Consider the following 14,694-nt stretch of genomic DNA (forward strand, 5'->3'; position numbering starts at 1 on the left):
AAAAAGGAAAAAAAAAAAAAAAAAAAAAAAATTTACCGAAATGCTATACAAAAGAATAAGGAAATAATTAATCCCAGATTGGGTTATTTCTAACTGAATTTTTTAAAAAAGAAAACGTGATTTTATTAATACTATTATTTTACATTCTAGGGTATTGTTGTGGAGCAGTTGGGAGGGAGGGGGAGAGGAGAAAGGGGAAGGAAATGAGATGGAAGAAGAAGAAAGGAGGAGCGGCAGGATTGAGGCCTGGGGCACCCCACACATTCCCACAGGGCAGGCGGGGGGGGGGGGCTTGGTCATTGCTGGGCTGGGTGCAGATGTCAGGGGTGTGTGGCAAAAGCTCTCGCCCCCTCCATTCCAGCTCAGGAAACTGGGGCCCTTCTTGCTGCTGCTTGGTTCTTGCTGGGCTGGTTGCAGGTGTTGGGAGGGGGGCACGGCCAAGGCCCTTGGCTCCCCACTGCCCCAGCTTAGGAGTCTAACTGAATTTTTTTTAGCAGACCCAACAAATGAAATCAAGTACTGGTCTAGGATTTGAGTACATGAGATCATTGTTTCATAAAGCCAGGATCCCCAGTCTCCCATTTGGAGAGCCCACAGCCACACTTCCTTTACATGGCCATACCACTAATATAGCACATTGGAATTGTGCATGAATACATGTAACTGCCTATTTTATAAATGCCAGTTATAACACTTGAAATGACATTTTATTTGACATATTTTATTGGTTTTGGCCAATGACCTTTAGTGCAGCATTCGATTCCATATCTGTCTTTGATATAGATCTTAGTGAAGCTTGACACACACATTTCATTCTTTAGACATCAGTCTAACTTTCTGTCTCAACTTTAATAGATGATTATGTTTTAAATAGGTAAGGAAGCAACCAAGATTTTCAGGGCTACCAAGCTGAGGTACATGAAAGCAGAAGCATGTCACTGAAAAATGCTTCAGACTGAAAAAATCTTCAGGAACCTTTGATCTTAAGATAACTTTTGAATCTTAAACAGAATCAAGTCTCCTCTGCTAGAGACTTGAGGTGTGTTCTACTTTTGGTAACCTACTGCAAAGAGAAAAACTCAACAATTCATTCTCCTTTCTAGAATACATGAGTTAAGAAAACCAAGTGGAAAGTAGGTGGAGGGTATAAAAATATGATGGTCCACTTATTCATAATCTTGTTGCTAAGCTTTCACTTAAGAAATGATACCATAACCTACGTGTTACATGTTAAAGTATCACCACTGAAATAAACCGGTAAACTTGTTTTTACCTCTTTAAAGTTATTTTAACCACATCTTCAAAATACTTGTTTTGCAAAACAATAAAGTTCACACAAAACACAATTCCCCGTGGAAATAAAAATAAAGGAAGGCCTGAACTTACCTGAATACTTGGGGCGTCATCCTTACATTCACGAAAATCTATAGATGTTAACAAAGAATCACTTTTCTCACAGCTCTCCTGGCTGATGAGCGTGTCCGCGTAGTTGGGCTGAGGGAAGATTAGGTGACTCTTCCCTGAGTCCGCGGTGAGGGAGACCTCGTGGGAATAGGTCTGCAGGAAAGCCCGCACCCCGTCCACGCCCACAAAGTGTGAGGTGGGCACGCCAACTAACCCACCGCCGGCAGCCTGACGCATGCGCGACGAGTGCCAGCGCCGGAGCCTGAGCGCCAGCAGCACGACGATGAAAGCAAGGAAGACACAGGAGACCGCGGCCACAGCCACCACTAGGTACAGCGTGAGGTCTGAATCGTTGGGGTCAGCGGGAGTCTTGATGCTTCCCAGGTCAGCCAGGATGTCAGGGATGCTGTCGCGGAGCCTGAGCGCCAGCAGCACGACGATGAAAGAAAGGAAGACACAGGAGACCGCGGCCACAGCCACCACTAGGTACAGCGTGAGGTCTGAACCGTTGGGGTCAGCGGGAGTCTTGATGCTTCCCAGGTCAGCCAGGATGTCAGGGATGCTGTCGGCAACAGCCACGGTGAGCGGGACGGTGGCCGAGAGAGGGGGCTGGCCGTGGTCCTGGACGGCCACCACGAGGATCTGCTTGAGCGCGTCTCTCTCCAGCAGGGCCCTCGCCGTGCGCACCTCACCTGTGTGCAGCCCCACTGTGAACAGCCCAGGCTCACTGGCCTTGAGCAGGCGGTAGGACAGCCAGGCGTTCTGGCCTGAGTCTCTGTCCACTGCCACCACCTTGGTCACCAAGTAGCCAGGCTCTGCAGAGCGGGGAGCCAGCTCCACGCCAGTGGAACCATCAATGGGAAGGGTGGGGTACAGGATCTCAGGTGCATTGTCGTTCTGGTCTGTTACAAATAGGCTCAGTGACACATTGCTGCTGAGTGGTGGGTCCGCGCTGTCACGCGCAGTCACTCTTAGTTGTAAGTTGCGGAACTGCTCATAGTCAAAGGAGCGCAATGCATACAAGATGCCAGTGTCGGAGTTGATGGAGACATAGGAAGACACCGGCACCCCCTGGACGGTGTCCTCAGACAAGGAATAAGTGACCTGGGCATTCTCATCGCTGTCAGGGTCCTCTGCAGTCACCGAGAAGATGGAGGCGCCTCTGAGGTTGTTCTCAGGGATATAGATGGAATAGGAGGAGTGGGGGAAGGTGGGTGGGTTGTCGTTGGTGTCCGCCACGTGCACGGAGATGTGAGTTTCTGTGGAAAGGGGAGGAGTACCGCCATCTGTGGCTTTCAGTGTGATGTTATACACAGAGAGTTTTTCTCTGTCCAGGTTTTTCTCTGTGACCAATCTATAGTAATTATCTATTGATCTTTCTAATTTAAAAGGCAGATTTTCTGGAATAGTGCAGGTCACTTCACCATTCTTCCCAGAATCTCTGTCTTGGAGGTAGAAAAGAGCAATTACTGTGCCAGGAGGTGTGTCTTCAGGGATGGAGCGGCTTACAGACGTTACAGTCACTTCTGGAACATTGTCATTCACATCTAAAATTGTGATCAGTACTTTTGCCTTTGTCAGACTACCAGGACTGTCCTGAGCCTGAACTTCCATTTCATAGAACCCGGATTCTTCGTAATCTAAGCCTTCTAAAATTGACAATTCTCCTGTAAGGGAGTTCAAGTGGAATATCTGTAGAAGTTTTGGAGTTATTTTCCTAAAAGAATATGTGATTTCCCCATTGACTCCTTCATCCAGGTCGATAGCATTTACTGTGAGCAGTCTTGTGCCCACCGGCACGTTCTCGGGGACAGTCACTTGGTACTGAGGCAGAGAGAAGACAGGCGCGTTGTCATTCACATCCACCACTGTTACTTGGATGTGGGCGGTGCCAGATCGGGGTGGGTCGCCGCCGTCAGAGGCTGTGAGGACCAGGTGGTGAACCACCTCTTCCTCCCTGTCCAGCTCCCGCTCCAGCACCAGTTCCGGGTATTTATTTCCATCATCTCCACTTTGCACAACCAGGGAGAAGTGGCGATTGGGGCTGAGCTGGTATCTCTGGAGGGAGTTCGTGCCAACATCTGGATCCCCAGCCTCGTTTAACGGAAACCTCACCCCAGGAGCTGTATTCTCCATTATTTTCACGTTTATTTCTTCGGTCAAGAATCTAGGAGCATTATCATTAACATCTATTATTTCCACTTCTACGGGGTAAAGATTCATTTTATCTTCCATCAAGATGTTAAAGCTCACCAGACACCGCGTGCTCTGAGCGCAGAGCTCCTCCCGGTCTATCCTGTCTGCTGTGACCAAGATGCCACTTCGTGGGTTCAGAGAGAAGAGCTGCGTCCTACCTCTGGAGACGATGCGGACTCCGCGCTCCGCCAGATCCCGGGGTTCCAGTCCCAGGTCCTTGGCGATATTACCCACAAAAGATCCTTTGTCTGTCTCCTCCGACACGGAGTAGAGAATGTGTCCTGCCCAGGCTTCCCATCGGGTCCCCAGGAGGATGGAGAGCAGGAAGAATCCTCTGTAGTTCCCGCCCCTCTGCTGAGAGGCCATTGTTGTCGTGCTGGTCTTCCTAAACACTGAGCCGTCCCAGACTGTGCTTCCGAATGCCAGTGTGTCCACGTGGAGCCCTCTGAATTCGGAAGGGGAGCCCCAGAATCCAGCAGGATAGCGGCTTGAGTTTGGCGCAGCTTGGAACAGAGCTTGTCTCAATCTGTCGTTCATCTGTGCTGTAAAACTCGGTGGCTCTGGCGGATCGCTTGCACCATTTCCCCCCGGTGAGTGAACAGCGGCACTCAGAGTCCTTACTAAGTTACTGCACCATACCGAAGCAAAATGAACTCATTTGACAGAAAATCGTTTCAGCCTTCAAAATTTCCCTGTTTAGTTAAATTCTTCACGCCAGATATCTCTGATATACTTTACAAATACATTTTAGGACACCGAATTAATGCAACAGTGTTCCTGGGTGGGTGTTCAGTAATTTCAGATAATTTTTAAAATTTTCTGTTTTGCATTGCAACTTTGAAGTGAGTCTTTTGGGCGCTGACTCACGCTTTATTGCAAAAATACATTTTAGGACACCGAATTAATGCAACAGTGTTCCTGGGTGGGTGTTCAGTAATTTCAGATAATTTTTAAAAATTTCTGTTTTGCATTGCAACTTTGAAGTGAGTCTTTTGGGCGCTGACTCACGCTTTATTGCACATAAAGAAAAATCAGCCATTGCAGGTAAAAAGATACACTTTTAAAATTATATATGAAAAGTGTTACATAGCACATTTTTCATCAGTGTATACAAATTTTAATTAATTCAATAACGTTATTGAACACATACTATGTTCTAGACACCATCATTCAAGACCCAGAGAGTCAAAATTTTCTTAATACTATAGAGATGTATTTTTATTTCGGGGTATTTTACTTATTTTTGTGATTGGCCAGTACCGGGATCTAAACAAAACCTTAACCTTTGTGTTATACCACCATGCTCCAACCAACTGAGCTCACTGGCAAGACCTTAGGGATGTATTTTAACAAAATTTTCATTTTATGGAGGCTTAGAGATGGTTTAGTCTAACACTTTAACAATTTTAAAAAAATGGGAGGTAATTGCCTTGTTCCTGATTATATAGTAGTAGAACAAATGCAGTAATCCAAATATTTTCACTCCCAGTCTTGTAATAAAAGAGAGAAAAGGGGAGAATCATTGTTGGCCTTCACAGATGCTTTGTGCTCAAAAAATATTGTTAGAGATGAGGTGAGAAGCCAGGCAGCAACAATCAGCTATACAAGCAACCTATTTTTTACAGACGGCAGAAGTTTGCAGAGATCCTACTGGGCTGTGAATTCATAAGAAAGTGGATGTTGGTTTGATTACTTCTTTTCATTGTGCAATTCAAATGTTTATTCTGCCCTATTCTAGAATAAATGAGAACAGGAGGGTGTCTAGACAGCATTTGAGCAATGTGCATGACTGTCCTAAGAGGATCCTTAGAGGTACTAATTTCTCCACTGATGTTGATGAAGTAAAACTCAGTTGTTGATGGATCCAAAGCTACCCTCAGCTGTCAGAAATAAAAGTTCCTTCTACACAGTTGTAGAAGAAAAGAGAGTGACCTGCTCTGGAAAGAGTGTCACCAGGCAAGAAATATCCTTGCTCTGTAAATTATTTTAAATCCTAGAGGAGTAGCTAGAAGAACCAGGAGGAGGAATCAGAAGTAACCCTGAGGTGTCCAACTAAGTAATCTATTTCTGCTGTCTGATAGCATTCCTCCAGAACATAGGAAATACTTTGAATGAGATGCTGTTGCAATCTATCAAAATAATTCATAGTCATGCTTGCTTTCGCCAAGTAGATAAAAGAAATTTTTCTTTAAAGAAATCCAGATAGATATTATAGATAAATTCCATAAGCAGAAGTTAAATTCTATTTGTTTAGTAATTCTGAAATTTCTGATGCAAGCAAAGTGTATGGTTACTAAACATCATAAGTACTTGTAGACAAGTTCAAATACACTTTCATGCCTGGAGGTTATGGCTCTCAATGTCTTGATCCTTTTCAACCTGATGCCTCAAAATTCATAGTTTCATCTCACATTTGTCTCTTAATTCTACTGTTTTTTAAAAGTCTTACCTAACATTCCCCCCCCCTTTTTTTTTTGCAGCTGGTGGGTATGGGGATCTGAACCCATGACCTTGGTGTTGTCAGGCTGTACTCTAACCAACTGAGCTAACCAGCCAGCCCTGACTTATTACTTCTCAGTACCTTCTTTGGAGCTAAATAAATAAGTTCTAGTTAAATGATATTATAGACTACTTTGAACATAATGCATACTTTAGAGAGTAAATGGCTTCATTATCTCTAGTACTCAAGTTTTCTAAGTTATTCCACAATGTAAAATTAGATATTAAAGATCTCTACTAGACCATCAAGATATATTTAATAAAATCTAACAGAAGATTACTATATCAAACTTAACTAATATTATAGTGAAACTATAGTTTCACTAAAATTATAGTGAAACTTTGAAAAAGGGAGTATGTTATTACTGGTTGAGTTATTGGGAAGAATTTCAACCTTCATTTGTTTACTCACATTGAAAAATTACATGGAAAGTCTTGACTTCCCAGGTATCAAGTTAATTATCTTCTCTCTTTTTTTAAATGAAGCTTTTTCCTATCAAAGGACCATTCCAACCTTCATTTGTTTACTCACATTGAAAAATTACATGGAAAGTCTTGACTTCCCAAGTATCAAGTTAATTATCTTCTCTCTTTTTTTAAATGAAGCTTTTTCCTATCAAAGGACCATTTGTTTGGAGTTCTGTCTAGATTTTCATTCCTGAGCAAAGATGCAGTTACACAAATGGATGTTTTTCACAGATGATGAAATAGCCCAATAATTTTATAGGTTTTTTTTCCTGATGCTTCAAAATGCAGTATATATTCAAAATATCAGACAGGCTACCTTATTATTAATGATCTGTATGGTGGGTAGATCAAAGAGTCTCATTTAGTCAGATGTTAGCAAATTCTGTGATTGCCAGGATGTTTAACAGTTGGTCAGTCCACAAGAATAAGTGGCTATTGTGAGAATAGAATCTGAAAAATTTTCTATCAGTGAAATATTCTATTTGTTTAAGTGAAATGGTCATAGGTAACTCAGATAATAGAATAAAATAAAACCAGCCTACTATTCATGAAACCCAGTTAGCGAGCTTTGCCTATAACAATACGTGTTCAGGATGTAGTTTAAATGCCCCAAATTGGTGATATAGTAAAATAACATTCACACTCTCATAGTATATGAAGCAAATCATCATACCTATTTGTGTAAGAGGCCATTTGACTCACATAACTGATACGCTGATTCAAGTTGTTTAAAATTGTTATTTACTATTAAATTCTGGTTAAAACCACCAAAGAATTATATCATGAATGTCCCAACAAATTAGATTTAAAAATATGTATGATTGGAATCTCTTGGTTAGCCATACACATTTGTAAACCTGAAATAAATAATTCTATAATAATTGCTGAAATGTAAATATTACAAGATCAATTTAGAAAAAATGCATTACTCTTAACACCTTATTTTTAAAAACATCAACTGAATGTTATCTTTATGGAGACTGACAGTCGAATTATGAAGGAGGTTCTCATTTATTTTTAAGGTATTTTCTCAATTATTTGTTTTATTACATATGCATAGGAAATTGACAAACAAGTGGCTAATCCACTCTAATATCAGATTGTAAAATCCTCCAATTCAAGACTGGGGAAAAAACCAACCAACCAAACAAACAAAACCCCCATCTTGGCCATAATGTACTTCAACAACTCATCAAATTATAGAATTACCTGTACTCCATTAATTCCAGGGCCAGCAACTTAATTTTGAAGAGTCCCAGTAATAGAATCTCCTACCTCCTAATTGATCTATTTCCTGTTAGAACAAACTTTGCTGTTTGCTGTGCACAAGTCATAATTTCATTTGAACCATTGGGTCATCATGAATAAGGCTAATGATTCTTCTAAATGATAACCTCTTTCCTTCAAACATTTGAATAAAGAGTTCTTATATGACAGAAGCTTTATTTTATCTGGGTAAAGACTGGCAAATTATTTAAATTTTTATTTGAACACTATTAATCCTTTATTATTAGAGATATTTCCTATAAGAGGACACTATTGAGCATATTTAAAAGTTCATTTTCATTCTTAAATACTATCAAGCACACAGTGTGAGATGACATTGTAATAGGCACACAGCATCAGGAGCTTACATTTATTTGTTAGTAAACCAGTAATTATAGTAATGGTAATGTCAACAAATTCCTGTTCACTGTACTGTTTTATAGTTTGAAAAAAATTTTATGAAATTTTATTTTATTTTCCCAGCATTTGAGTGAAGTAGATAATGTAAGTCTTTGAAATTTTAATTTTAATCTGAAGGCTATAGAGATTGTGACTGCCCCCAATATATGACAGGTAATCCCAGGAATATTACTCAGGTCTTTTAACACCAAAGATAAGGTGTTCCCTGCTATAGGCATCAATGACTCTTATCTTTTAAAAATAAATATATTTTGATTCCCAAGTAATAAGGAAAATATCTCTCATGAATCTCCATTGTTTCAGAAAACATTTACAATTATTAAGTAACATTGAGAAAAACACCAAGATCTTGATCTTCTGTAACAGAAACTGCAATTTAGTTTTTTTCTTACATTAGAAAAAGAAAGGATCTCATAAATGTCATATAATAGGAAAAAATAACAAAAAAACAAAACAAAACTAAGAAATGAAATGTATGCAATCCAAGGCACAAATAGCCAACAGGAGAAAGGTAAAGTAAATCTAGGGCATGCATTAGTAAGACTTTTTTCTTGATCAAATTGTTTAACCTCACTGAGCCTCGATTTCTTCATCTTCAAGGAGAAAGCAATAACTCTATTGTAAAGCTGTTGTAAGGACTGGAAGATATAAGAAAAGTGTCTGGCAAATAGTAAGTGTTCAATAGATGCTAGCTCTTACAAATATCATCTCTGATAATAGCCTGGCAGATGAACTGTCTGTGGACAATCTCAGTTGAAAATAAAATAATATAACATCATTGCATAAGAACCATTGCTTTAAAATTCTCTGTTACATAATATTTGGTATGTTTATATCTTGCCTGTGCAATTTGCAGTTTAGTACTAAATTTCAGAAATGGTTACTTATACTTTTCCTGTGTATATTAAAGCCCTTAGTACAGACCCTGGCACTGAACCTTTAATAATGCTGTTGTATGGAGTGAAATTAAAAGGTATAAAGCGATGCTTAAGGTCTTTTTAGATATTGCTTTCTATGGAGAATGATTTTATGAACTTACTGCTAACAAAAAAACATTGTTTGAACAACACAATCATGATTTCTGCTTAAGGACCACAGGACTAAATGGAAATTATCAGAATTCTTCAGCAAAGAGAAAACCCTGACTCCGGTTCTGGCTCAGTAATGATTTAGTCCAAGAAACTCCCTATTTGTCAACCAAAGAGTGAATACCCAACTAAAGACATATCTTCCTCCTCTTGGTCTAAGCCACACTCAAGAAAACCGATTGATTTCCATTCTAAATGCACCCTTCCCCAGCTGCTTGTACAGGAAGTTAATACAACTGAAGATTATTAAAGCCTTAAATGCTTCAACAATTTTTCTCCTGAAATTCGAGAAAACTAAGATTTAAGAGAAATTGATTGATATAAAAGAAAAATATTAGAACTACATGATTCACTGTAAACGATTAAGACAACTAAGCACTGATCGAAGAGAGCTTTAAAGTTTCCTGTTAACTGGGGCATTAGACTCGCAGAGGGAGAGAGCTTACATAGGGTTGTGGTGGGGGAGAGAGGTCAGGGATACATTGGGTGGGGGATGTGGGGAATAATCGCAATTGTGGTAGTGGCCATCCTGATACTATTGATCTGACTATCACATCCTGGGCACAGGTGGTGACGGTCAGCATTGTACCCCATGAGTTTGCATAATCAATAAAACAAGATAAAATAAAATAAAATTTCCTATTAAAATAAAACCAGTGATAGCAATAACCTCACCTGAACAAGGGAGTCTTCCTCTTCACAAAAACCTAAATATTCCTGTATCAAAAGAGGCTCGCTTTTCTCACAGTCCTCTTGGCTGATGAGTGTGTCAGCATAGTTGGGTTGAGGGAAGATGATGTGGCTCTTCCCTGAGTCCCCGGTGAGGCAGACCTCATGGGAATTGGTCTGCAGGAAAGCTGGCATCCTGTCCACGCCCACAAAGTGAGAGGCTGTTACGCCCACAAATCTGTCTCCCGCAGCCTGGAGTAAGCGTGACTTGTGCCAGCGCCGTAGCCTGAGCGCCAGCAGCATCATGACGAAGGTGAGGAAGACGCAGGAGACGGCTGCCACCGCCACCACCAGGTAAAGTGTGAGACCTGAAGCAACAGAGTCGCGTGGGACCTCAAGACTGTCCAGATCGGCCAGGACGTCTGGGATGCTGTCAGCCACAGCCACGGTGAGCGTAACGGTGGCCGAGAGAGGGGGTTGGCCGTGGTCCTGGACGGCCACCACGAGACTCTGCTTGAGCGCATCTCTGTCCAGCAGGGCCCGCGCTGTGCGCACCTCGCCCGTGTGCAGCCCCACCACGAAGAGCCCAGGCTCGCTGGCCTTGAGCAGGCGGTAGGACAGCCAGGCGTTCTGGCCTGAGTCTCTGTCCACTGCCACCACCTTGGTCACGAGGTAGCCAGGCTCTGCTGAGCGGGGCGCAAGCTCCACACCAGTGGAGCCATCAGCTGGGAAGGTGGGGTACAGGATCTCAGGCACATTGTCATTCTGGTCCATCACGAACAGGTTCAGCGATACGTTGCTGCTGAGTGGAGGGTCCCCGCTGTCGCTGGCTGTCACCCACAGCTGCAGGTCTCTAAACTGCTCATAATCAAAGGAGCGCAGCGCATACAGAATACCGGTGTTGGAATTGATGGAGATATAGGAGGACAGAGGCGCCGCCTGGAGGGTGTCTTCAGCCAGGGAGTAGGTGATTTGGGCGTTCTCGTCGCTGTCAGGGTCCAGTGCATTCACGGAGAAGATGGAAGCACCTCTGGGGTTGTTCTCAGGGATGTAGACAGAGTAGGAGATGTGGGAGAAGGTGGGTGGGTTGTCGTTGGTGTCTGCCACGTTTACGGAGATGAGCGTTTCTGTAGACAGAGGCGGCATTCCTTTGTCTGTGGCTGTCACAGTGATGTTGTACAAAGATACCTGTTCCCGGTCGAGGGCTGTATTTGTCACTAATCGATAATAATTGTCTACTGATTTTTCCAGTTCAAATGGGAGACTTTCTGAGATGGAACACATTACTAGACCATTCGGTCCAGAGTCTCGATCATACACCTGAAAAAGAGCGATTACTGTTCCTGGAGGCGCACTTTCAGCAATCGTTCTGCTTCCAGATGTAACGACCACTTCCGGCACATTGTCATTCACATCCAAGACAGTTATTAAGACTTTTGCTCTGTCTCTAAGACCTGGCTGATCCCGGGCTTCAACATCCAGTTCATAAAAGCTTGAGTCCTCATAGTCTAGATTTGCAGAAGTTGAAATTTCTCCAGTCAAAACATTCAAACAGAAAATCTGTGAGATCTTTTCCGTGATCTTCACGAAGGAATACGTTACTTCTGCGTGAACTCCTTCATCCCGGTCGGTGGCATTTACCAACAACAGCGGTGTACCGACTGGCAAATTCTCAGGAACATTCACATGGTATACAGGCTGCGTAAACACCGGAGCATTGTCATTCGCATCTAGGACAGTTACCAGAATTTTTGCCACCCCTGAGCGGACAGGGTCACCGCCATCCATGGCAGTGAGTACTAGGTGATGAAAGGCTTCTCCCTCCCGGTCCAGGGTGCGCTCCAGAACCAGCTCCGGGTACTTGAGCCCATGGACTTCGCTTTGCATCTCCACTGAGAAGTGACTATTACTGCTGAGCTTGAAGCCCTGAACAGAGTTCATTCCCACATCAGGGTCATAGACTTCCATTAGTGGAAAATGAGAAGAAGGAGCTGCGTTTTCTAGAATTTTCACTTCCAAATTTTCCCTTAAGAACCGAGGTGTATTGTCATTAACGTCCACTATTTCCACTTCCACAGGATAAAGATTCAGTTTATCTTCGATCAGGACGTTAAAACTCACCAGACACCGCGCGCTCTGAGCGCAGAGCTCCTCCCGGTCAATCCTGCCCGCGGTGACCAAGCTGCCGCTCCGCGGGTTCAGAGAGAAAAGCTGCGTCCTACCTCTGGAGACGATGCGGACTCCGCGCTCCGCCAGCTCCCAAGCCTCCAGCCCTAGATCCTTAGCGATGTTGCCCACAAAGGAACCTTTCTCCAGCTCCTCCGGGATAGAGTAGCGGATCTGCCTGGCCCCGGCCCCCCACAGCGTAACCAGGAGAATGAAGGGCAGGAGCAGCTTGCTGCGGTGCCGGCGCCTCTGCAGAGCAGCCATTACTGGCTTGTTATGGGCTTCTCTGGGATTATGAGTAGGAATAATAGATCTGCACCACTTACGTGCTTCCTAGAATTAGAGGTAAAGGTCTTTAAACAAGCAGAGACCAGATGCGAAGTGTTGCAGGTGAGAATTTCTGTGCAGCTTTCGTGTCTGATCTGCTCTGTGGCTGGAGGATATAACTCGAGTTCCCATTGATTTTCTGGCCGGGGTGAGTGAACAGCGACGCTTAGAGTCCTAACTTAATAATGCACCATTTTGTGAAACTATCATACAGAGGATTTTGTTTCTGCTAAATCAGCAGAGATAATACTCATAATATTTCTCTCCCCAAGAGAGTGAAGCATTTGGAAGAATAAGAGATTTTTTGAATAATTAAAAATATTCCCTGGAATTTACCACTTATTTTGTAAAAATATCTCTTAGGACCTTGGAGAACAAAAATACTTGTAATATTACACTTTTCTATAAATCTTAAGTTACCACACTCAACCGTCATTTACATTTCTCCCATTTTCAATAAGGGCATCAACAACCACACATACGTTTTGAATCAATCCACTACAGTGCCACTTACGAAAGTTGCCATTTTCAGATGCCATTATCTGTTTTTATTAACACATAGATTTAAGAAATGCCCTGATGTAGACAACATATGCGTATACTTTTAAAAACACACAAAGGAAGTGAAAATATATAGGCTGCACTAAATATATCTTAATATATTTATTATATGTTATTTATAATATCTTTTAGGGCTGACTGCATTGGAACTAAGTAAACCACTTGATTGTCTAGATTTATGTTTAATTCTAGATAGAAAATATGTCTCACAATGACTGTTGAAGACACTATTGTATTTAAAATGTCTGATTACATTGTCTTAGTATTAACAAAAATTTCAGGACCATTACAAGGAGACTTTCTATGAAAGAACAATTGCAACACAAATAGGCCTATAAAGAATTTCCTAGACCCTTAGTACATGCTCAGAAAAGTCTATAAAACACAATGAAATCAGGGCATATTTAATGTGTATACTTTTAAATCTCTAATCAGTTGAAGCCTAATTATATTTATGGGAGGAAAGGCTTGAAGAAACTCACCTCTTGCAAATTGACTGAGTTAGAAATCATGTTGGGGGTTTCATTACTGGTACTTTCAAACCAAGACACTTCTTCACATAAAATATCTTGTGGTGGAGCATTTTCAGGCTTTATATTGAGGAATTTAAATTCGGTCTTCGAGGAATGTGAGGCAGCACATAAATTGTAGGAATAAGGCAAAGTCCCTTCACTGTAGTTGGGTAGAACCCGAGGTACAGTCCTAGAGCAGAGACCAGGCTGAAAGCAGCCCCAGGCAGCGGGGCTGGAGGAGTGTCTCAGGCGCAGGGCGATGGCCAGAATCACCGCGAGGAGGAAGAGCACGGAGATCAAGGCCAAGTCCACCACCAGGTAAAACTGCAGCTCCGCCTGGGGGTCCGAGGGCACAGGGAGGTCACTGAGCTCTGGCAGTACCTCCTGCAAGCTGTCCGCGAAGACCAGGTGCAGCGTGGTGGTGGCCGAGAGAGGTGGCTGTCCACCGTCACGCACAGCGACCAGCAGGCGATGTCGGGCCGCGTCCCTGTCGCCCAAGGCACGCACCGTACGCACCTCGCCAGTGCGCAGTCCCAGGCTGAAGAGCCCGGGCTCGCTGGCTTGCAGCACGTGGTAGGACAGCCAGGCGTTGTGTCCCGAGTCTGCGTCCACTGCCACCACCTTGGTGACCAGGTAGCCGGGCTCCGCCGCGCGCGGCACCGTGTCGAAGAGCGCCGAGCCGTCGGGCCCCAGCGCCGGGTACAGCACCCGCGGCGCGTTGTCGTTGCGGTCGCCCACCAACACGCGCAGGCTCACGTTGGCGCTGAGCGCGGGCGAGCCCTGGTCGCGGGCCTGCAGCGTCAGCTCGAAGGCGCGCAGCTGCTCGTGGTCGAAGGCGCGCTGCGCGAACACCACCCCGCTCTGTGCGCTCACGGACACGTAGGACGACAGCACCCGCGGCTCCAGGTCACTGGCCACGATTGCGTAAGAGACGCTGCCGTTGGGACCCAAGTCCGGGTCGGAGGCACTGACTCGAGCGATGGAGGCTCCAGGCTGATTGTTTTCTGGCACATGGACCAGGTAGGCGGACTGTTGGAAAACTGGGGCGTTGTCGTTGACATCGGAGATGTGTAGGGTGATACTTATGCTGGAGGAGAGGGGCGGCTTGCCCCTGTCAG

At 43.7% G+C, this 14,694-nt stretch overlaps 1 protein-coding gene across 1 annotated transcript; it reads right to left on the bottom strand.

The window, feature by feature from the left end:
• Window positions 1–1,012: 1,012 nt before the first annotated feature.
• Window positions 1,013–12,524, bottom strand: LOC103587920. Its single transcript, XM_008569482.1, has 3 exons — window positions 10,012–12,524; window positions 1,387–4,228; window positions 1,013–1,060 (listed from the first exon to the last, which is right to left on the bottom strand). The coding sequence occupies exons 1-3, from the start codon at window positions 12,438–12,440 to the stop codon at window positions 1,013–1,015; spliced, it is 5,319 nt and encodes a 1,772-aa protein (XP_008567704.1). The 5' UTR covers window positions 12,441–12,524.
• Window positions 12,525–14,694: the final 2,170 nt, after the last annotated feature.

Source organism: Galeopterus variegatus, unplaced genomic scaffold (assembly GCF_000696425.1).
Source record: "Galeopterus variegatus unplaced genomic scaffold, G_variegatus-3.0.2 Scaffold502, whole genome shotgun sequence".
In the NCBI taxonomy this organism is placed as follows: Eukaryota; Metazoa; Chordata; class Mammalia; order Dermoptera; family Cynocephalidae; genus Galeopterus; species Galeopterus variegatus.